General features: G+C 36.0%; 1 protein-coding gene across 1 annotated transcript in view; it reads left to right on the plus strand.

The window, feature by feature from the left end:
* The window catches only part of LOC142337452 (ephrin type-A receptor 4-A-like), a 63,877-nt gene that overhangs the window by 22,888 nt on the left and 15,564 nt on the right, over positions 1–25,425 (plus strand). The window contains exons 7-11 of the mRNA XM_075386680.1: positions 7,021–7,189; positions 16,460–16,887; positions 17,233–17,435; positions 17,853–17,952; positions 18,316–18,537. Of these exons, the coding sequence (XP_075242795.1) occupies positions 7,021–7,189; positions 16,460–16,887; positions 17,233–17,435; positions 17,853–17,952; positions 18,316–18,537 (1,122 nt within the window). The remainder of the gene's footprint in view (positions 1–7,020; positions 7,190–16,459; positions 16,888–17,232; positions 17,436–17,852; positions 17,953–18,315; positions 18,538–25,425) is intronic.

The raw sequence follows: 25,425 nt of genomic DNA on the forward strand, positions 1-25,425 counted from the left end.
GAGATGAAACCATGCTTTTCACTCGTAGTTTGAAGTGAATAGCATTTGTTTTGGTAATAACGGACAGTGCATGTTTTTATTCTTGTTTTTATTCTTTGCCCATACTCCAAGTTCTTTTGAACATCAGTTGTTCTGTAAAACAATTTCAGTTGGACAGAGTCAACATCAAAAAGTGGATGAGAAACAAAATAATCCCATAAATACCAGCTTCGGATGCTTGCTACTTAATTTTGTTTAATTGTTCTCGAACGAAGTTTGGAGCAATTATTGTAATCTTCTAGCAAAATTTTTTCTGGGCGGTTTATTCAGAAACATTTTTTCAATTTCAATCGTCGGTTGATTTTTTCACGCTTGATTTCTTGATTTTGCTTGATTTGCGCGATCTTTTTCTACAAATTAAGTCTGCTGCTAGCCTCAATACCCTGGTAGTCGAGTGGTTAATATTTAAAGCTATTACTGCAGAGTTCGGTGGTTCGAATCCATCCTTAGTAGGAATTGTTTGCACCCATGAAAATAAGATTACATCCTCATATGATTCAAATTGCCCTGCTTCTCGTTTGAGAGCAATTTGTCCGATATTTGTTGGTTTGTGTTTTAATTAGCCGTAGTTGGTAGTTCTAATGCTAATTGGCATTAGTTGTAGTCCCCTATTATCCCCTCGCAAAGAAAAAGGACTAAATTTAACCACATAATCAGATCAAAATAAAACGTTATGTGTGAATTTTTTGTTAGAAATTTTTTTTTCAATAGCCGCACAGCGTTAGCGGGCGCTATTATTGACCTTCTCTTGGTTTTTTTTCGTCGCCAGGATTTTTGTTACGACCATATGACTTCACAAGCACTTCAAATCTGCATTTTGTTCATTCGTTCACGGAATTCCAACTGATTTGCGTGCGTGACGTCAATTTTAGCTCTTAGTGGAGCAAATTTTTCGTTTCAACTGCGTGATTAAATTTGGTCACACTTGACTTACCTCACTCTCAAAAATGACTTTCCCTCTTTGAAATTGACTTTTCTTTACTTTGATTCAAAGAAATAAAGTCAAGGGAGTGTGTGTGACTCTGTTTGAAGGTTGTCTGAGAGCCTTTAATTGACGCAGCAGTAAGTTATACAGATTCATACTCTAAATACAAAATTTCAGCATTTAGTAAAAGAAATTTCTTTTTTGGCCTGTTTCTTTTACTATCTTTTTGAGACTGCAGATCTACAAAGCTATTACGGCTGTTTTCTAGCAATGTGACAGCTGTGTTCTGTCTGCGTGTTTCAACCTCAATGGGGTTTATGAAAATCAAACGCGTTTATTTTCCAGCGATGGTTCGAGCATAGTTTTCCCTTCAGTTAACCGTCCAGTCTGTTTTATCTGTTTCAAATTGCTTTCACCATTTGTCATGTGGCGGTTTTGGTTAAGAAAGAGTGTTGATTCTACATTAGGAAAAAACATTATAGGTAAAAAGTTTGATCAAATTTTTGGTTTCTACCTTCTACATGACTGGGTGCCTGTGAACTTGTACATATTTCATTTAACCAGAGTAGGTCGAACATAATATGCAAACGTACATTATCAATTCAAGTTTTTGTTTTGTTGGCTAGTCCTTGACAATGAAGGGCAGAAAATTAGTTAGGGGCAAATTTAATATGATTTTTATATTTATTGCTAGAGTTATATTAGTATTTTATGGTATGTATATAAAATTGCTGGATTTATTGTCATTTAATTATCAGAAGTTTCATTTGATCGACGACGCACGTTAATTGAGAATTCAACGAAATTAACGTTAGCGAGTTGTCTGCTATGATCAATATCTTTGTAGTTTTCCAGACACTTGTTAAAATTGTTTTCAGTTAGCCTTGACCCAAATAACTGGTTGACAACTTAACTTATATGGATTCGAACAAACATTTCTCGAGTTTTCTAATTAATTCAGTGTTAATTAAACCGATTCTTGTTTTTTGTAAACACTGGCATAGTTTCAATTTTTCATAATCAGTCGTAAAATTTTACGACTTTTAAGGCCTTCTAGCTTCTATAGAAAACAGTTTAATCAGGCTATATGAGTTTATAGTTATGGATTTAGTTAACAATAATAAACTAAGTCGCCATATTTGTTATGATTCTTAGCTGGGGACCGGATTTGAGTGTGAAAGGTGTTTTCAGTGTGATCGATTTAGAATTAAGCCCGGCGAGTATCTACGCTCTTGATAGGCGGTTTTGTAAGCTGGCAAGTCTTATCTTATCAAAAAAGGTATTTTCAAAATATTTGGATCATTGCCAAGAAACGCGTCGTTTTATGTGACCATACACTTATATATAAGGTCATTTAAATTTGATTTATTGGCGTGCACTCGTTTTCATGTCCATAATGCTTTAAATAGTGGCTTGTTTTTCCATGATTTGGTGGTGGAATTATAGGGGATTAAGAAGGCTATTCATATAATAATTAAATCGCGGATAAGTCTTCAATATTTCAATTACCATAGCTGAAGTGAATGTTTTTACTTGAATAAATACGCTGAGTGGCTTCACAAATAAACAGCTAGCTGAAATATCATTTAAAGACCTAAATCTAGTCTTGTTTAAATTCCTTATTTTTGGGAATAACAAGTTATTAAAAAATAATTTAAGCTCTGTGTGTATGTGTTGCGACGTTGGCTTTGTCAGTCGATTGTTACCAGAATTGTTTGCTGTACTGAAATAGTGCTGTTGAACTCATTTATCAATACTAAATAAATGTATGAAAAAATGCATTGGGTAAAAAAGCTCTGCTTAAGAATGACGTATGAATCATAACAGCTAAGCTGAGGATTTTCAAAAGTGAGGCAAATATTAAAATTAGTTCTCGTGCTACGATTAAATTAGAACCACTTAGCATTTGCAACGATTCAGCTTTCATTTTTTTTCGGAAGGTGATACGTGTAAGGGTTCTTATCAACGTCAATCAATTTGCAAATTATATTTGGGGTATCTTGTGTCAATTTATGCATGGAACTATGTTCCGAGTTTAACATTTGGGTTTTGTTTGCCCAACAGCCTCCACTGTCGTTAGTGAAGATTTTGGTATTCTTAAGCTGTATGTTAAATAAGAGAATGCATTTTTTTGCATCGTGAATGAAATTGTATAGCCCAATAAGAGATGGGGTTAGCCACTATTCTTATAATCATACAAGTGGGCAAATTGTCAATTATAGACGGCTTTAGACTGGTGAATGGAAAAAGGAAAGGGTTTCAAAACTCATTTGTCCTGGAGAAATATAGGTGAATTAGTGGCGAGGTGCGTTTATGCACAATGAAATTTGGCTGAACTGTTTGATAAATAAACCTTCGGGTCATAAAGTTAATTGTCAACTGGTTTTTCACTAACTTGCTTCAGTTTACTTTCTGGTTTACTCAAAGAGAAATGGGGGGTAGGGGCATATGAAACTGTGGCCCGTGGTGTTAATTCTTGATGTCAGTTAAAAGACACAGAGTCTAGAGGAGATGTCTGGTTTTGCCTTTCATTTGAAAGATTTGTGTCCTCTTATTAAAAGGAATTGTATCAAAATTTAATTTTGCCTAAGTGTTTTATTTTAATGTTTTACACCTGAATTAATTAGGGTTATATTGGTCATTTGATGTTTGGCTTGATTTATTTATGTTCACTTCGTGAAATAGAACTGCGAAATATTATATGTGTAATTTGATAAAAATTTATGGTTATTTTGTAGGAATTATGGTTCAACATAGAAATACTGAAATGTATATCAGAATTTCTTGATCGAGTATCTTGCTTTTCTAAATAGAAATAGTGAGCTTCTTTTTTCTCAGTTGTGATCTAGTTGGCTTAATGGCTTAATTTTTTTTGGCTATGTTAAAATGAAACAAAATGTTTAGTAAAAAAAAACCGCAGGATGATTTTTAAAATATGTCAGTCATTTTTTTCAGAATGAGAGTTGGATCGGAAAAAATGGCATCGAACATATTTGCAACTGTTGATGTCATCATCATTACAATAACCACACCCCGTACATCATAGTTATCTCTAATTAATGTGTTTTAATTAACTTATAATAGTTTTTAATCAATTTTATGACCAATGTTAAGTCAGGCGTTACATATGTTTTCAAAAAAACACTGATTTTTTTTGTTTATCACAGTCGTTATAAAATGTAAAAAGACTTTGAGGGAAAAGCAGACCTGGTCTGTCCTGGTTAATAATTGGAGTTAACTAATTTTTGTTAAGAGTTCATCTTCACTTTGGGACAATCAGTATTCAATTGTGCTCCCTTTTAAAGAGAGATCGTCTCAATAGCAATTCACAGTTTTACATTAAGTGTAGCGAACAAAGAATTCTAATTATTGAATTAGAGTTCCCCCTTAGATATTTTCCCGTCTCTCAAATCCCAAAGCTCCCATGCCAAATGTCAGAATAAATGGAGCTCTATAACAGTTCCCTAATCTAATTTCAACTTCTAACAGTACCTCATTTAGCCCATGATCCAAATTTCTGTTTCAAACTGAGACCAAAACCGGTAATTGATTATTTTTCTGCATTTTGCAGACAGGTTTATCGCTCTACACAATTATGCATATCTGAGAAAAATATTTTCTCAAAAATTTCAGTTTTGGAAAAAATGAATGCTATAGATTTTCTTAATCATCACTTCTTAAGCAGTAATACTAATTAGTACAGCAATTAGTAAGATTTTTCTATAAAATTCGGCTTCAGCGGGTCTGAACTCAATACATTTGTTCGAAAGTATTGATAAACAGTAATCAATTTTGTCTCAACTTGAGGTGCACATATTTCAAATTCTATCGATGTGATTTTTTACTTTCAGTGCGGTTCAGTTGATGGCAACTGAAATTTCAGGTTTAAAAGAGAAAAACATGGAGGCTGAAGCTTTGCCGAACGTAAGATTTTTTTGGAAACAGTTTTTCGGTCATCCGTTTCTAACGGACTTGTGCATTTTCCCTTGTTATACGAAATTATACGAATTTAGACTAAAAATCATGAACCGCATTTTTAACTTTGAAATAAGAAAATTATTTGTGCTTAAATTGTTTTCGCTACCACATAATCCTCGACTGGAATTGCCTCTGTTGGCTCTACGTATATTTTCAATAAATTTTATCTCAGGGACAGATCCTCTGGACATTACCATTCTGTACCCCGCTAAGACAATAAACTTAGGAGGCGATCTGATATGCATCAGTTGATTTTAAGGCTTTGTTTTTGGGAATTTTTCTGCTTCTTTAACTCTTGAAGGTGGTGCCATCGACATTTCAAAGCTTTATTTTGTGGTTTTGGTTGTTTGAAGATTGACGTCGTTGACAAGGCATAAAATTGATTTGCATGCATCGTTTACAAACGATTTCTGTCATAACAAAAGTTAACTTGATACTTAACTACCCTTAAGATATCCCTCCCATGGGAGGGTCGCCCATTTCAGAAATTGTGAGACCATAACTGATGGAAAAATAAACAAAACTTTCTATTAGGGCATTTTTCACGCATGTGATAATCGGTGATAATCATCGGGCGTTGTTTTGGGGTTTTGCTCTATTTCTCGAAGGGGGTTACTTTACAGTTGGTTGCTAATGGTGTATGTTTATGGTTTGGGGTTAAATCTGATAACAGTGACAAGCATAAAAATGTTTTGCATGCTTGGTTTCTCAATTGAGCGTGTTGTTGTTGTAAGCGCCTTGATAGCTATCTGCCCTATTGGGGTCCCTCCCATGGGAGTGGTTGGTTGTTCAAATGACAAAGCAACCGATTTGTAAATTGAACCATTTTGTTACGGTTTAAGTTCATCAGTAGTTCTAATTCCTAGTATAAAAGCACCTGTAACTGCCATTTTTACACACTTTTATATTATGTATTAATTGTTACTGCTAGAATTAGAGTTGAAATCTGAGTCCTGAAATTCCATACAAGAGTTGAACTGGCAGGTAGAAATTGAGGTGAAATAACAGATTCGATTTGTTTGAGAATTGAACATTTAATTGTACCGTTTGTTGCTTCTGATAGTGAAAGCGACGTCTTTGCAAGAACAGTCGAAACAGTATTTCACTCAAACCTAAAAATTCAAGTGAGAAACGTTAAAATAGTCGCAATTGAAAAACGAGGGTCACGGGAACTGAAATTGCTTTTGAAAGTGTCTCCCTTAATCAAGCGTGAGAAAGATGTTGACGTAATTGCTAATTGAATTTGACAATTCCTACGTTCTTAGTGTCCCCTTTTTTACGTGTTTTATAGTACAGAACCCGAAATTAGTTGGCCGTGGAATAATTTTGTAATTGTAAAGATCCTAGTCTGTAAATGATAAAGGCGTTTTGTTAATTTTTACCCTGTTTGCTGAAATTTGTAAACGCTTTGTAGTTTAAAGCTTTTGACCGCCGTTCTTATGGGCAGCTTATGATAAAACCGCCCATTCTAGCTAGAAAAACAAATTTTACCTGTTTTGGTTCAGATGGTTTATATTTGTCATTAAAGTAAACATTTGATTTGTGAAAATGTGTTTACAGCTGGTAAAGAATTTAAGTATTGGGATACAGTTTTCATTGTTTAGCTTTTAAAATCATGTATTTTTAATTGTGAAAACAGTAGGAATATTGATTACCGTGTAATTCTACCGTATAAGTTGCCAGCTAAAATGTACGTCTGTTTATTTTTACAAGACAGTAACTGCCTGTTTTCAATTGGATAGGGAAACGCCCCGTATTAACATGTCGTTGTACAACATGCTCAAAATGAATTTTTCTGGTTATTACAAGCAGGATACACTTGGACTTCAAACCGATCCAAGTATATCCAGATTAAAAATAGATGGTTTTGTCCATTTTTATTCAATTTTTTCTGCTCCAAAATTTTGGTTTAATTGATAAGTATTTGATATTAAACTGTCCAAATAATGGTTAGCGTTGATTTTTTAAAAGTACATATGTATCGCAATTATGGCCTTTTAGGTCGTTTAAAAGAAGTGCGAAGATTCTTTAAATATTCATCAAATATTTTTAAATAATAAATTTGTAATTTGTTCTAGTGTGCAAAGATAACACATTCAAGGCGGCGCCATCTAACCAATACTGTGGCTTTTGTCCAGAGGGGTCTTACAGTAAGGGATCTCGGAAAGAGTCGTGTGCGTGTGAATATGGCAAATTCAGACTGAAGGACAACCCGAACGGACCCTGTTTCTCACCCGACAAACCAGAGTAAGCTTAAAATGCCAGATGATAATTTGCCCCCCCCCCCCCCACCCCTCTCCCTGTAGTGCATAATAGAAACCCTAAATTTTACGTGCTATGAAAACTCATGATGGTTCACTTGGTAATGGCAAATTGTAGAACAGGGGCGCATACTGTTTTTGGGTGGAACAATAATGGTAAGAATCCGGAATCTGACAATCGGGACAGTTTAACCAGAAAAAAAATCAAAGTTATACTCGATATGAAACCTATCATCTAAAATTCCGAGAGACTTAAGCGAGAGAGTTGTAAATGTCTGATTAATAATGGTCTTGGAGCTGTTATAAATACCTGCTTCAAGATAATTAAATCTCGGAGCTGACTTTACTGTCGAATTCAGGATCATTATTTTGAAGTACTCTCTTAACGTACATTTTTGGAACCGTAATTTAAGCAAATTAGTAAGGTTTTCTTATGATCAAAGTTTGCGTTCTTGTGGTTGACAAAATAGTTTTTTAATGCTTTTAATGTAAAGCTGCGATTGCTGTTCTACGTGTAGATGGTTATGTTGAGCAAGAATCCGCTTCAAAACTGTCACATTTAATTTTCTAGTTAGACAAAACTTAACTTCATAGAGTAAATTTTGAGTGATTAATGCGTCTAAAATTTTAATGTGAAATGATTTATGCTCTAGAATGTTAGTTGATAGAGTAATAATTTAATAATGACAATAAACAGTCTCAAGATGCACTTAAAAGTCTCAGTTTCATCAACAAATAATAGAAGTCAACCGCGGTTTAGAAGATTTGACGTTAAAATACATAAAGGGGCAACGTAAGTAAAGGGGCTGATATGTCAATGAGCAGGTTTTGTAGTATTAATCCAAAATGCAGTGGATTAATTTATCTAGGATCTACGTAGGACCCCCCCATTGTTGACCCCCCTTACCTAACTCTTGACCCCCCCCCACTCCGCTCACCCCCTAATGTTACCATCCGTAAGCTACAGCTGGCTGCTGCTGAAGCCAACCGCTCGCCAGTTGTTTGAGAGCACTGCGCCCGACGTTAGTCGGTTGTTTTCCATTTATGTTTTTAAAGGAAAACATAAATGGAAAACATATGTTTTATCCGGTTATGTTTTTAATAGCTGGGTCTATTATTGGCCTTCTCTTGGTTTTTTTTTATTTCGTCGTCAAGATTTTTGTTACGACCATATGACGTCACAACAACTTCAAATCTGCTTTTTGTTCACTCGTTCATGCAATTTCAACTGAAGTGCGTGCGTGACGTCATTTTTCGCTCTTAGTGGAGCGAGTTTTTTGTTCATTCGCGTGATTATTTTTTGGTCACTTTTGACTTACCTCGCTCTCAAAAATGACGTTCTCACATTGAAATTGACTTTTATTTACTTTAATCAAAGAGATAAGGTCAAATGGATGTGTGTCACTCTAATTGAAGGGTATTTGAGAGCACCTAATAGAGGCAGCAAAAACTTATACAGATTTTTAATCAAAATACCACATATTATCCTTCAATGAAAAAGAGTTTTTTGGTCTGTCTTTTTTACTGTTTTTGACACTGCAGATCTACGAAGCTATTGCGGCTATTTGTTGGCAAACTGCCAGCTATGATTTTACAATTTCTCATGCTACCGATTTTTGTCTATAGATTTTTTTGCCTAACTATTTGACTGTGTTCTCAATAATGGGATAAAGAGGCAACGAGTGGAAGGCGTTAAGTCGCTTAGCAGTTCTCTTATAGCGTTAGACTCTACTAGTCTCTAAGAATGCGATTAACTGAAACTGTCGAGGAGACAAATTCGAAGATTTTCACCCCCCCCCCCCCCCAAACTGCCCCTGCCCCCTGTAACTCATGTCAACCCCGTCCATCTCATTCCACCTGCTCGATCACCGAACTGCTCACCCTCTTTCTACCTTCCACCACCCGTTTAATTTAGCTTAAGATAGCCTCCCTAAGCCGCAGCAGGGTACAAACTAAGCCAACCGCTCACCAGTCTTTTGAGAGCAATTTAACCCGACGTTTACTTGAGTCGATTGTGTTTTTCTGTTTCCTGACGGTTTTAGTCACAATTTTGTTAACTTCTGCTAAAGGACGTCCTCACTTTGCTTTTACCTGATCACGAGATATTGTCAAACAGCAGTTTTTTTCACTAATTTATGTGGTTTAGTTTTACACAATTGTATGCTTTATTTTCAGCTTTATTTTCCATCTTTCATTTTGTTGTCCCCTGTATGTATACTGTGAAAACGAAGAACAATAGTATGTTCAAGAGCAGTTTGCAAAATATCTTTTTTGGAGAAACACTTTTGTTTGTTTTGGTTAGTGCCGTAATTGTTTTTTAATTGCTTTCTAACAAAGACATTTCCATGGTGTGAAAGCGGTTTCTAATCTTAAGCGTTCTAATCCTAATCGACTAATGCTAGAATCCCCGGGCCCCAGCTGGCTACTACCGAAGCCAACTGCTCGGTGGGCGTTTTTGAGCAATTCGCCCGACTTTAGTTGGTTATGTTAAAGTATTGAGTCAATTCACGCGTTGGAATTGCAGACGAAACAAAGGATTTTGACTGTGCATGATTTGCTCCACAGCAAAAAAATTTAGGTTCTTTGAGTGAAATTTAAGTCGACAGTGATTTTGACACTGTTCTTGGAGTGAAATTTAAATAATCAGTGATCTTAAAATTTTGCTCTGACCCCGTTTAATTCGTCTATGAAATCCCTAAAAAACTTTAAATTTTGGACCGTCATTTTTCAATGATCTTTTTCGACTGAAATGTGTTTTTCTATTAGCATGAGTCTTTGTGTGAAAAGTCACTTGATGTTCTATTCCTCTCAAAAAATGATTGTTGCACTCACTCAGTGATTTTTTATTGAACGTACAAGCTGTAATTGAAGATCAAAAAAGGCGCTAAAAATTGCCGGATTTTCATTTGTCGTTTTCACTAAAAATTATTAATAAAAACTTCAATTGAAAATGAGATTTAAATTGGAAATGAAAACCCATTTTCCCATTCTTTTGACCTGTGGTCTCCATTTAATGGCAGCAGTCTCTTTTGTGGCTTTTAACAGGCAATGTGACGGTCATGTGAGCCTAATTCCAGATTCATTTGAGAACTTTTAGTGCTATTGTAGTGGTCTTAACGGACGAAAATATTTGCCTGAATGTTTTCGATTTTCATACGTTCTTTCAAACCATATTTTGATTTCTTTTTACGACTAGTAAATTGTTTTTTTTTCTATAATGGCTATTTAGTTCAGGATATTGGACCGTTTTAAGATAGGTACAAGGATCGTCGTCAATTTCTAGAGTGGCGTCAGGATACGTTAACGGTATTTGATCTTCAGGCGCAATCGAAGTTATCATTGCAGATGGTTGATTTGACAATAAACTAAGTGTGAAATGTCCGTTCCATAGTAAGGTCTCTAAATTAGCACAAAAATGTTTTACGCAACGCCCTTCTTACGGTGTCTTTAATTTTGGACGCTATTTTGAGAATTTTATCGGTCAGTTCTATTTTTTGGTAATTGGCGCAAGAAATTCTCTTCTGGTTTAGGCAAAACTTATGAACGAACACTGGTCTCTGATAAGAGACTTTAGTCTTGATTTGTTAATTGAGCATATGTTATTGTATTTCGATACCAATCTACTATAAATAATTCCCTCCTATGCGTGGGGCTGGAAACTGATTCTGTCCGGAATTCTTTGATTGGTTCCCCGCATTCGCTTCTATTCTTGCTTGTTTTCTTCCGGGGTCGCCTCTTATATTCATATTCAAGATCCGAGAAATCAGTTTGAAACTACTTGTTTGCAAATTTAGAACAAACTATGAGATATATAAGAAAAGGGCAGTTTGAAAAAGAAGGTCAACCGACCTCGTTATCTCTCCGTCTTGTATCATTTTTTATAAGTGTTAAAAAATATAAATTCTTTCCTTTCTTTCTGACAGTTTTTTTTCCAATTTTCACAGATAAGATCTTAGCTATGATTTTAGTTTGGGGGACAACTAGAAAGCTTTTTGGAAAGATAATTAAATAAGACTGACATTTTCGTGATATTTATGGCAAATTTAAGAGTATTGCATAAATATTGGGGCTCTATTTTTGGGCGCTCTTCCTCTTTATTAAACCCACGTTTATATTATCAGCCTACTTTCATTTTTTCTGCGCGACTAGGTGTTGAGTATTGATATTAAAGTTACATGAATGGAAAAGGGGAAAGAGGAAGAAAGTAGATGAAAGTGTTGTTCACATTCTTTGACCTTATAGACTCATTTCCGCAAAAAGGGGCCTCATATCAACAAAGGACCACGCTTGTCTTGTCTGTGAATAACAGTGGCTCTTATAACTATGCTCTAGTCATAATAAATAATAATAACTTACTGACTGGCTGACTAACGTGGGGCAAGTGAAGAATGAACCTAGATAGTCAGCACTATTGACTTCAATGAAAGATTTGACGTCAGGGAAAAAAGTATTAAAAAGTTGATGCGACAGCAAATATTGAAGAAAGAGAAGGAAATGAATGCGCTAATTTAAAAGAAAAAAATTTAATATATAGTTCAAAATTGACACTATAAATAATATTATACAGAGAGTCAGTAACTTTTCATAAAAGTTAACCTTTTATGGTGCGATGTACCATCAAAAACCCTCCAACCCCACCCACCCCCGCAAACACGTCAGTAAACAACTTTCTGTTTGATGTATTGAATACATCCACATCATAAGGATATAGAACTTTTTTAACAGCCTCCTCATTTCAAGCAATTCCCATTGCTCCTGAATATTGTAAAAATTTAAGAGTTATCTCGATCTGTTTCAATCATATTGTGTTGAAAAGCCCGGCACGTATATTTTCCGCCCGCCCATCGTAACCCTCGTAAAGTTATGTTTTGATGAATTCAAATCCTTGGCAGTGACAGGAATGGTGATTAGAGTCTGGTCGAGGAGGAAGTTAGCGCGAGGCACTGTGTCTGATTGAGTTGATTGATAGTGTTGAAAGGTGTCCCTAAATTGTGAACTGTAATTAGCATATCAGCTTATGAGCTAGCTCATTTTGGCTGGGATTATTAGGGGGAACATCTTGTAGTTAACATACATTCTCATTTTTACATGAGCAGTGTTGCAATGACAGCATTTGTTTTAGTTGTGAAAAGCTGTAAAAATGATCGAAAGTTTTTCAAACATTGGCAAAAAAAGTGAATAATAGCAGGATAGAGACATGCTATTTACTGCTTTTGTAACAAATTGTGTAAGATTCAGTTGATTTGATCATTATATTGCTTGAGAGGATTCGCCTAATTGAGTTTTTTTTCTAATTTTGGCAATAATCATTTCGTGTGAGTTTTTAATTTTTAATGGTAAGTTAAATCAAGCTGTTTATCATTTTTTATCGGCATCATTTTACCGAAACTCAAACCGAGCTGGTCAACGGGAGTTTTGTTTTAAACTGCTCATCTGAATTCCAATCGTTTTGACGAGTGTTTTCAAACTTGTTCAAAATTGTCATTTGGCGAAAATTATTAAAATTGATAATGTCATTGCTGGGTGATTTTTACTGAAGGAATCGTTAACAAAAACTTATTGAGCTGAAGTGGGTTCTTTTCATTCAATTTAAGATCAAAATTAGAGATTTTTTAAAGCCTCGTGCTGTGCGTTTTATATACTTGGTTTGGAGCAAGTCATAAAGCTGTGCTTTTTTAAAGTTTCACGCTAAAATTACGGTTTTCAAGAAATGACTTTTTAAATTTTACTTTTTGCTGTGGTACAAGTAACTTAGTTGTAAATCATGTTCAAAACTTGAGAATAATTGTTTTTGTGTGTTTTGATTAAGCTTTCAATGTATCATTGAGCTGAGATATTTTTCAATCAATTTTATGATATTTTGATGCAACTTCACATTCAGTTTCAATTTCAATGGCAATCAGTTAATTCATTTCAAGTCCAAATTAGTTTATGAAACTGTTTTTCTTTGTTCCAGATTAACGAACTAATGCTAACCGTAAAGTTAAGACGTTTCTTTGGTGTAATGTTTACTTAATGGTGTGTCATGTTTGTAATAGTTTTGTTTTTTAATCTGTGACAAATATATGGCCGATAACATGATATTAATGGTAGAAGTCAAGTTGATGCTTCTCAGTTGTTTTGCATTTCAAAAATTCTCACAGTAAGAAGAAATTGTCACCAAATTTGTTCTGATTAATTGCTCTGAAACGCAACTTTTTGCAATTATTCGGGTCTATTAGATGTTCATAATGCGTTTATAGTTCAGAAGTTTGATTTTAAATTTTGTTTGTTCAATTTTTGTTATTTGTGTGTGACTTGATTTTTTTCTTACTTTTCACAGCATTTGTACTTAATTCTGCCAGAATTGCAGATAACATGCCAACAAATATGTGATAAAAATACTCAATTGGTAAAGTGGACTTTTAAATTACAAATTAGAAAGAATGAAAATCTAAAAGAAACAGATGAAGCTTATTTCATACTAATAAGAAGCGTTGCTGTTACTCCTGTGGTCTTTTCGCTTGACCTCTTTTTAGTCTTACCCTTGTAACTTTTTGTCCTCGGAAAAGGGGATAAGCAGAAGAAGCCTGACTAGCTTGTAAGGATGAGATTCACTGAAATTGTTTCCAGGAGACAATTTCCTGGTGTAATAGACGGTTCTTATTCTTAAAATTTGACTCCCTTCACTTCTCAACTATATTTCACTGAGTATCCCGTTTGATTGAACTATTGACGGTAAATTTTTTTATCTGATGGATATTGTAGTTTAAGTCGAGTAAAAACAAATTCACTCTTTATAATTTCTGCTCTTCATGAACTCGTCTATGGAAAATTCCTTTCTCTGTATATTAAGAAGTTCCACAAACATAAATTGAATAAAACGTGGCAAACAGAAATAGTATTCCTGATGAATTAATTGATTTGTTGGTTATAGACTTCAATTATGCTGACCTCAATAATCTTGGAATTTACCCCTCCCAACTCATTAAATGTTGGACTTCAATTGGGAGCTTTTCAGTTGATGTCAATTTTATCAATAATTGCATTTGATCAACTCTCCTTGGTATTACAACAATTGCATAACTCAATGATAAAAATGACTTGTGAACTCCATTTAGCACTGAAAAAATCTCAATTTGTGGTAAGAACTGTTTCTTGATTATGCATACTGCAAGTAAAATGAACAAGATTCATTACATTATACATTATTAGTGCATTCAAATGAAGTTTGTAGCAATTACATTAGTCCTTTGGTCTGTTTTAAGGCATTTTTTGCTTGATTGTTTTTTTTGTCTGGACCCTTTGACTTTTCGTCCATGAAAATGGGATAAACATGTAGCGCCCAGTGGCTAAGCAGCTCAAGTGGCTGATTAGCTCAAGTGGCTGAGCAGCTCAAGTGGTTGAGCAGGCCCCAGTGGCTGAGCAGCTCTTAGAGCCTTACGATTTACTGGTCTCTAAGTATGCGATTGATTGAATCTGTTTTTCACAATTTTTGACAATTTCATAGTGCAAGGAGCGGCTCTTAATCTTTGAGCAATTCATTGATCAATTTTATCAATGTAATGTTTTTTACTTCCCCCAGTGACTCCCACCGTAACACTCTTCAAGTCCATCCTCCTCGATTTGCGATTTGAACTCCACTCTTCCAGCCCTCTCAAACCTACCCCCTAACCTCCCACCTCATAGCTTGATCACTCTCCGCCACTCCACTCATCCCCTAGTGCTAGCATCCCTAAGCTGAAGCTGACTATTAACGAAGCGAACCGCTCGCCGAGCGAATTCGTTCGACGTTAGTCGGTTATGTTTCTCATGTATTAAATATATCATTATTTAACCGTTCATTTCACGATTTCATACTGTTTATGGTTTGTGCTTTTATAGTTTATGGTGCGAATTGTTTATATAGCAACAGTGACGATTAACAAGTGGTATAATTAATAGTCTCACAAACAAAGCAGTTTGTAAGATATATAATGCGATTGCAATGGGGTTCTATTTAAAAAAAATTGACATGATTTTTATCGCCCTGTCAAATTTTAAAGTTATGCATCAACTGGGCTGAGCTTCAGAGCTTGACGTTAACAACCTCTACACTTTACATGACTCCGATGAAGTCACTGAAAAAATCTGATATTAATCTAGAACCGCGAAGGCAGATTTTTGGATTTTTTGAAGCCAGATTTTCAAACCAAAGTTTTGGTTTTTTTGAAGCGTCATGTAATCTCTTGCTCGGAACACTTGCAAGTTTTCCGAGAAACACTAACTAAATAGCCAGAAAAATTAAAATCTGGCTTTGTATGCAGGAACATCTGACATTGTAGAATCCGGCACTGCAGTGATTTGACATTTTAAAATTGCACACGCACTTTTTAAGTAATTAATTGCTCTCAAACGAAGTTTGTAGCAATTAAATTAGTCCTGTTGGTCTTTTTAATGCGATTTTATGCTTAACCGATTTGTTGTCTGACCCATTTGACTTTTCGTCCTCAAAAATGGGATAAACAGGTAGCGCCCTGAGGGCATTAAGTGCTCTTAGAGCCTTTTAGCTCACTAGTCTCCAAGTATGCGATTCACAGAAACTGTTTTGGAGACGTATACATATGGTGTGAAAGTCGGTTCTTAGAGGTTGTAGAACCCCCCGCGCTGTTGCCCCCCACACCACTGTTGCTCCCTATCAGCCCCGCGGAGCACCACCCACCCCCCCCCCCCCCCCCTCCGTGGCTAGCTACTGACGAAGCCAGCCGCTCGCCGGTCGTTTGAGAGCAATTGTTCCGACGTTAGTGGGTTATGTTTTTCACTTTGATAAAGCTTGGGTTTCTAATGCTTGCATTGCATCTGACGAAATATTTTTGAGAAACTGTTAATCTGATTACATGAAAATTTAATCAAGTTCATTATACCCAATATAACAGAATACCCGATGACATAGTAACTAATTAGTTTCCGTTGTTCTTTTCATTCAAGAGTCCAATCAAAAATTGTCAGTTAGTAGTACGATCATTTTTGTTCTTATCAAGTACCACGGGCTCTGAACCATGGCCATAGTCGTGCAACATGACCAAATGAACTAGTGCAAAATAGTCTTATAATTTTAAAAATAGGTAAAATATTTTTTTTGCTCATATTACCATTTGGGTATTTTCGCAGTGATTTGTCCTGGAAACGAATAATATTTTTGGATAAAATTCTAATACTATGTGGGAGTAACAATTCCAAAAATAACATTTTGCCCAATTTTTAAGCGTTCTTCATTAATTGGATGATCTTTGTTTAGTGGTGTAATTGTGGGCGACAATGACTACACGTGGATTAACATATCGGCCCCAAGAAGTTTCCTGTCCGATGAGAACCCTTTCGTGGTATATGTCTACGAAACAGACCCATTTCAACCCGGAGCAAGCCCAAAAAATTCCTATGTTTTATCGTACAGTCGTCCTTATGTGTTTATCCATGACTTGAAGGCAAACAGTGAAGTGACACTTTTCGTGTGTGATTCGAGAGCTTATGACTATTCACCGGCTAGTCAAATTGGTTACATTGATTGGGCGAACAGAAAGGGCTACTATGAATTCTTGTATGGTGGAACTGATCTCTATGGAACAACGAGTGGAATGATACGAGACAAACTGAATATGAACGGAGGAAAAATGGACTGGAGATATTTTGCGTGTGAGAAAATGACAATCACGACTCGAGAGGATAGTAAGTGTAGATTTCTGTTGTTTAGTTTTGTCCAATTTGAGTGTTTTTGGGGGAAAATTTTCTCAGAGCCGATAAAATTATGATTCCATGAAATGAAAAGTAATGCAATTTGAAAAGAACTATACATGAAAATCTGAACTGATGTTTTGTTCAAGCTATTTTGTGTTCATTTAACTCTGACCTATGGATAGAACAAAGTTGGCTTAATGTACGTTTTACTACAACACTGAAACTGTTCAAATGTGGCTCAACCATCATTTTTTCCAGCTCCAGATCGGCCCAGTTTAAAAAGACCGGTAAATTATTAAGGGAACTAAACAATATTAATTAATTTGCATGCTTTAGTTTCGATCAAAGACCTCACAATTGACGTGGAAAGGACCCCCCGCGATACTTCGCCTAAATTGATGGTAACTTGGAAGCGCCCCGCAGCCTTGGAGCAACCAATGAGCCAGATCCGATTCAGATACTTAGTGGACATCATGAAAGACGGACATTCTATATGGATGTCCACTTTGCAACCTGACGAAACTGAGGTGGACTTCAAGGTACAACTCATTTTTATATGTACTAATTCAGCTTTGCCGTAACTTTTCTCTAAGCTTTGAGAAATTCGAATTTTGATATTTTGAGTAACTGAAGAATTCAAGCTAGCTCGACATTAACTCTCTCAATGAAACGAACGGAACCTGGGAGAAGTTGGTCACTTTCAGTAGCTTTTGAAATTCATTGTGATGTTAAATTAAGTTTTACATGGTTTTTAGGGGGGGGGGATAACATTGGAGTACCAGCAAAAATTCCGCTACAGTTTATCCAATAATAAATAGATTGGACATAGCTACCGCTTTTCGATTCTTGTTATCAGGAGTTTCACTCGGCATACCTGGTTTCACCTGGTTTAAATCCATCAATAACTCTTAAAGTAGATAGGTTAATTATTGTGCAATTTTCTGAATGGGTTGTAGGTACCAGCGGTTGAAGCCACTTACAGAGCTGATGTGAGTTTGGAGGCCAACGGGGTTGTACTCTACAAAATTAGCACCAGAAACATTTCCATCAACAAAGGTATGTATCAATTCTTATTATAGCTTGACCGTAGACAGAGGCTATCTGCTAAGATCTTGAATTAATTATACTTGAGTTTGACTAGGGAAGCTAGATTTGACAAGAAGTGATTTTTTTGCCTAATTTAAAAAGAGTTATAATAGTTAACTTTGAAAGATTTGCTAAAAAGCAATTTTTGATAGCTGCAAAAGCGGTACCGGAGTGGAACTGCTATTGACTTTGGAAATATTATTATTAACAATGAGGATTTTGATTGCTAATAATTTTTTAATAATTTTTTGTAGCTATTTTTTTGGCGAGCAGCTGGCTATGTTTGGAGTATTTTAAAGTAGTGAATTACTCGAATTATTTTTGTGATTTCAGAGACAGTGAATGCCAGCATGTCGACACTTCTAGTGGCAGTAGTGGGTCTGATCCTGGTCATTCTGTTCATAGTGTTCCTCTTAGCAGTCATATTTCTCAGGGCTAGAAGGGACAACATATACCCTCCTCCTATTAGCAGTAGCAAAAGCCAACAAGCCAGTCTTAACATGTACGACTATGACCCACTCAGCGTAGCAGCCTCTACAACCTATAACAGCGAAAGTATGTTTCCTATCTGAAAAGGAATGGATTTTTAGTTGCGGTGAAAGCGATTCACTTGACAAAGTTTTTGCTACTTTTCTCCCCATTGCAAATTGGTTTTCTTCGGCAAATAATGAAGTATAAATCACCGTTTGATCTCATTTATTCAGTATTTCTCTCCCCCCCCCGCCCCGACTTTTATCCCTAATTTCATGAATTGCTCTCGAGAAAAATTTGAAGCAATTACTATTATAGAGGGTTAATTACTGTTTTTTGCGTTCTGCGAAATTTTCACTTGACCTTTGGTCTAGAATGTTCTTTCTCTTGCTTGAGCAATTTGAACGCGTTAAAAGAACGGGATAAACTGGTAAAAGCTAGGGCATTAAATCTCCTTTTAGCTCTTTGAGAGCCTTCGTACGCTCTTAGTGTACGTTTCACCAAATCCGGCGAGGAAACAGAACTTGGATGGCGCTAAAAGTTTTAAATTTAGGTGGGTTTGAGCCCCCTCCAACTCCAGTCCTCGCCCTCATTTTAAAAATAAGCTTGTTGTTTTCTAGAAAATTTTTATATTTTCTACAATTGTTATAATTGCATTAAAACAACAGTAATTAACAGCGAATTGTAATTAATTAACAACGAGTTGCAATGAATTACCAAACAAAGATTGCTAATTAATTGCTTTTTGTACAATTATATTAGTCCTGTGGTTTTTTTTAATTGCGATTTTTCGTTTGATCTATTTTCCATCTCACGCTTTAAACTTTTACTGCTCGAAAACAGGATAAACAGGAAAAGACCGGAGGTCATTTAGTGGCTGAGAAGCTCTTCTAGAGCCTTACGCTTTACTAGTCACTAAGTATGCGATTCACCCAAATTGTTGGAGACATAAAATTATCGTACGCGTGAGGAACGGTTCTTAAAAGTTTTACCTCCATCCGTCAGCCCCTCCCCAAATCCGCCAGCACCTCGCCCCCTCTCCTCCACCATTCCACTCGGCCATCTACCCTCCTCCATCTTGCGATTTGGACTCCCTCCTCGCCCATCACTCCCAACATCTCCCTCTCGTCCACTGTCCTCCCTCCGTCTCATTTCATCCCTAACCCCGCACGGTTGACCCCCCCCCCCTGGAGACCCCACCCCTTAATGCTAGCATTCCTAAGCCCCAGTTGGGTATCACTGAAAGCGACTGCCAACCGCTCGCCAGTCATTTGAGAGTAATTCGCCCGAAGTTTGTTCATTATGTTTGTTAATTTGATTTTATATTTATATAATTAATAGCCGCCGTCAGCCTCTCAAACGGCTATTATTTAGGCGCTCTCCTTTTTTTAATTCGCTTTACCTTTTGATCACGTTTTTCGTTTTACATAAGTCACGACTTTCACGTTTGACTTCTGACTTACCTCACTCAATGTTTCAACTGAATTGTTTTTAAATCCATTCACTCAATGAATTACGCAAGATAGTTAACACAGTCAAGGTCAAAAGAGCAAAATCAAAAGAGACGGGATAAACCGATAAAGCCCCGTCATTAAGTCATTGAGAATTAGGTGACCAAAGTTCATTACAGTGTTTGCTAGCTGACATTGGTATTCGGCTTATTAGATTTCAGTTTAGAGCTGAATTAAGTATATTTTAAGAATCCAACCGAAACTGCACGCCGAATTAGAACACTTTTTGACAATGAAAAAAATTTGGCCAATTTTTCTCCTTTTTTTCTTTTTTTGTTTCAATCCCGATGTGCATCAAGCGCGTCAACGGCGGCTATTTTCCGGCAATCTACCCGCTATGTTTTGATTGGTAAATTTTGTTTGCTATTTTCTATTCAATTATTTATTATCCAATTATTTTTGCTTGCAAGAAAGTATGATTACAACTCAAAATTTATCAATGATATCTACCATTCGGTAGCTAGATTCGTGTGCTTGACGTCATTTCTTTCTCTCGGGGGTATGAACTTCTGGGTCACTCGTATAGCTCTGCTTTTTTCTGAAGTATGTTGCTGTTGTTAGTATCAGTTCGCGTGGTCTGAAAAGCCGACACTAAGTAAATCCCTAATTGAGCGCTTTCAAACAAAGTTTGTTGAAGTTATCTTAGTCCTGCACTCTTTTTGAGGCAGTTTTTTGCTTGAGCATTTTTTCGTCCGACGCTTTCGACTTTTCCTCGTGAAAAACGGGATGAACAGAAGATGAATGCAGGGCTTTAAGTTCTCATGCACGTCACACGCCCCCACTCAATTAAGCTAAAGTTACCATCCCTAAACCACAGCTCGCCAGTCGTTTGCGAGCAATTAGCCAGAACTCCAAAGGTGTTCTTGCTAATATTGGGGATATTTCAAGAGACACGGGCTTATATGTGTTCAAAATTGTTTGTCCATGAAAAATCAATTTTCGTTTTTTTTTATTTCTGACATCCTTACACTCTGTTTTTCTTTGCTAATTATCTGATTCGAATCATTCTTTTGTATTAAGCATTTAAAAATTTACATCTGGGTTAGCATATTTCGAAGACCCAGCTTAAATTACTACTTCTGACTTCTGATCTCTTTTCAAGAGGTTTTCACGATAATTTTTCAACAATTTATCACCTCAATTAGCACAAGAAATGGGCCAACCGTATTTATGTAGATAATTACACTACTTTAAATGGACAATGTTGATATATGATCACTAGCTATTGGTGTATTTATTGGTCACACTTTTTGTTTTCTGTGGGACCTGAGAAAAAGCAAAGCTCATATGTTTCAAGGCAACCAGGCTTTAGGCAGTCTGTTGCTCTTTTGCTCTTTTTACTAGCTTGAACTTTTTTTTCCTTTTTGAGGGACTTACGTCACTGGCATTTTGTGATGCCATGGATTTATTACGGAGTCTTTTTAAATGTAAAAATGATTTTTTATTAATATTAATCATAATTTCTTTTGTTCTCTTTGTATTTATGTCACGTAAAGCAGAGGTTCTTAAGGTAATGATTCTTTATCTCTGGTGCTCAGGATAACAATATTTTTTGGTGTAATTATGGTCAGTGAGCGTATTATGTTTTCTTTCTATTTTTCTAAACCAAAAAATCAGAAATATTTTACGCGCATTTTAAACTTAAGTTTAATGCCCGTTGGTGTATTTCTTCAACTATGTTTGTAAAATAATTGAGATAAAATCAGAATAGTCGAGAACAAAGATTTTCCTGGCTCGTTTCTTCCGATCTTCACTGGCTAGCCTTATTAGATCTTAAGTTATTGTTCTTTGGGCATATCTTTCTAAATCTGGGCGATATTGACGCCTCTTTAAACTTGTCGTAAACATGCTATAAATCTTGACTAAATTGTCATAAAAACTTCATAAACCAGATTTACTAATTGTTCTTCAAAGTTTCTCCTCTAGGATTTGTACTCTTCTGGTAAACCATTTTTAGTAGGCAGTATTCAGATGAATGGCATAGCTGAAGGTTGCACAGTGAAGATTGCAAGTTTTGCTTCTATCTTTGTTTGGAAATGTATATTTTGATGACAGTTTTAAAGTAATTTGAATGAACGGTTGTTTAAATGCCCTGCGGAATATTTGCCCTTGGGCAACCCTTATGTTGCGACTAAGAGATCAAGTGTAAAGATATACGTGCAAATGATTGGGAATAAAAGTCCAGGGTGATCTGAATCCTTCAAGCAAGTACTGGGGTCTCATTTCTCGAAAAATATTGAACTTAATTAATTCTTCAATTTGATGGATAAATTAATAGCAAATCAAATCAAATTTTACTATGGAACCATGGCTTTCTTTTTTTACTCTTTTACTAAACTTGAGAAGATGCAAAAAATATTTGCGCTAACTCCCAAAATTTCAAACAGTTTATTTACATCAGAAGCCGCTGAGTTTCTAATGAAATATCATTTATTGATCAATTGATTTTTAGCACCCTCATTCCAGAAAACCGTCCCCGTCATTTTTAGTTACTCGTAAACGAAGTTTGTAGAGATTATATTAGTCCTGCTGATCTTTTTAATCCGATTATTTTTTGTACTACCGATGATTGTTTTTCTTCGAGTTTTTCACTGAAAATTCGAGTTTTTATTCTCAAAAACGGGATACATAAATAAAACCCAGGGGAAATGATGTAGTTGAGCAGTTCCCTTAAACCTCAAGCATTGCTAGTCAAAAGTCTGCAATTCAACGAAAGTCTTGAAGAGATATAAATTCATGGTGTCAAGAGTGCTTCTTATAGTTTGTCCGCTTCAACCCCCCCCCCCCATCCACACCTTCTGCTCCTTTTTGCCCACCCCTTAACCTCATTCCACCCGTAACACCCCGTTCCTCCACAGCCGAGCTCTTAATTAGCCCGTCTGTTACCTGCAGCTAGCTACTGACAAAGCCAAATGCCCGCCAGAGTAGTTCGCCCGAAGTCAATCACTTATTGATAGCGGCTCAGCAATAGCGGGGGCTATTTTTTGCCTTCTCTTGGTTTTTTAATTGCTCTTGAACGAAGCACAGCAATTATTGTAAACGCGTTGGTCTTTTTTACTGCAAATTTTTCGCTTGATCATTTTGCTAGAACATTCTTTGACTTCTCAAGTGACTTTTCACGCTTTCGTTCTTCATTTTGGAGTGATCTCTATTGCTCTCCGAAGTAAAGCTTTTTGCTAATATAAATTGGTTGCGGCAATTCAACCAGAGGGGTCTGATGGCCCAGTGGGCAGTGCATGTAGTTAGGGATCGGGAGGTCAATGGTTCGAATACCGGCGTGATTAACTAGTTTTCTAACCGCCTGTCGTTCAAGAGCAGTTCTTCCGACATTAGTCGGTTTATGTTTAATTGCTCTCAAACGAAGTTTGTAGCAATTATATTAGTCCTGTCGGTCTTTTTTTAATGCTATTTTTCGCTTGACCGATTTTTCGTCCTCAAAAACGGGATAAACAGGTAGCCCAGCGGGCATTAAGTGTTCTTAGAGCCTTTCAGCTCTGTTCAGCTCAAAATGTTTTGGAGACTTAATACTTATGTTGTGAAGGGCGTTTCTTAGAGGCTGACGACACCCCCACTGTTGGACCCCCCCCTATTGCCCCCACCCCCCACGGCTCTGTTGCCCCCCACCCCACTGTTGCACGCCCCCTCACCATCAGACCCCCGGTGTACACCCCCCCCCCCCCCCCCCCCCCCCCGCCTCCCGTGGCTACTGACGAACAACCGATCGCTAAAAACACGCAATTTTATACTAATTTTCAAATTTTCAAGTTTTTTGAAAATTTTTGTCATTTTTTGTGTTTTTCAGCCCTAGGTGTCAAGAAACCTCCTCAAGGGTTTTATATTACGTTACTGCATAGTTTCTAATGGTAGTGGAATTGTTTCAACATTTTAACATCCCGGATTTTGGCCTTTTTTTGACAAAACGTGCAAATTTTTCCAATTTTTTCGACATTTTTATTATATTATCCACTTCTTTCCGGACGCAGGGGCCAGAAAACGTCCTTAGAGGTTGGTTTGATAATAAGTTGCTGAAACAATTTTATTTGCCATGGAATAGCTTTCAGTTTTTTAATATGACAAATTTTTATCAATTTTTTTGATAAAACTTGCAATTTTTTCAGGTTTTTGTTGGTTTTTAGGTTTCTCCAGCCTCAAGACTCCAGAAACCTCCTCTAGAGTTCAAAAGTGGTTACTGTATAACTTGTAATTGTAATGAAATGTTTTTCCAGATTTCAACACCACATTTCAGCATTTTCTTTTACAAAACTTGCAAATTTTTGTTTTGTCAGTTTATTATCGCTATTGTCAGTTTATTTGTCATTATTGTCATTTATTCAGGTTTTTCAGTCTAACAAAAAATCTCCGTTAGGGTTTGATAATGAGTTACTGAAAAATGTTTGTTGGCCATGGATAAGTTAAACTTTTATCACAAATTTTAGCAGTTTTTTTGCAACTTCTAGTTTTTTTCAAGTTTTTTGATATTTTTTGTCATTTTCTTGGTTTCTCCAACCTCAACAGCCACATAACCTCATCTAGAGTTTGAGCTTAGGTACTGCATAGCTTCTAGATGTAATGGAAGGTTTTTCAAGATTTTAAGATCAGCAATTTTTAAAATTATTTGCAATTTTTTCAATTTTTTTGAATCTTTGACTTTATCATTTTTTCCGGCACCAGTATCCTGGGGACCTCCTCCAAGGCTTCCTGAAAAGCTGTCGCATAGTTTCTAGATGCACGGAATTGTTATCAATATTAATAACTCCAGTTTTAGCACTTTTTTTGATAAAATTCAATTTTAATTTTCCAAAGTATTTTATCATGTTCCAGGTTTATGGATGTTTTTGAGCCATTAAAACTAATTGAAGCTTGAAATAGTAATACTGGATAGTCTCTTGAGACAATGAAATGGTTTTGAAGATTTTAATAAGTTGAATTTTAGCTTTTTTAAAATTTGCAATTGTTTTCAAAATTTTTGAGGCTTTTTGTCCTTTTCTCTGTTTAACTCATTACTGGCCAGCGAAGTTTTTCAAGTCTTGCAGATAGGTTACTTGACATTACTCAGGAGAGAACAAATAGCTTTGAACGTTTTCACCGCAAAATTTTGAAGCTTTTTTGTTTAAATTTTGCAATATTTGCAAATTTTTTAAATAACAGTTTTCTATTTGATTTGTTTACTAACAAAGCTAGAAAACTATAAGTTTAAGAGTCGAGTCAAGCTAGCGCTAGCTTCAATAAAACTTGGCTAGCTACTGACAAGGCCAACCGCTCGCCGGTCATTTGAGAGCAATTCGCCCGACGTTAGTCGGTTATGTTTTTATTTCGTCGCCAAGATTTTTGCTACGACCATATAGCGTCACAACCACTTAAAGTCTGCTTTTTTTGTTCATTAGTTCATGCAATTTTAACTGAAGCGCGTGCGTGACGTCATTTCTGACTCTTAGGGGAACGAGTTTTTTGTTCATTTGCG

Source organism: Convolutriloba macropyga, chromosome 4 (genome assembly GCF_964194025.1).
Source record: "Convolutriloba macropyga chromosome 4, txConMacr16.3, whole genome shotgun sequence".
NCBI classification, from domain to species: domain Eukaryota; kingdom Metazoa; phylum Xenacoelomorpha; order Acoela; family Convolutidae; genus Convolutriloba; species Convolutriloba macropyga.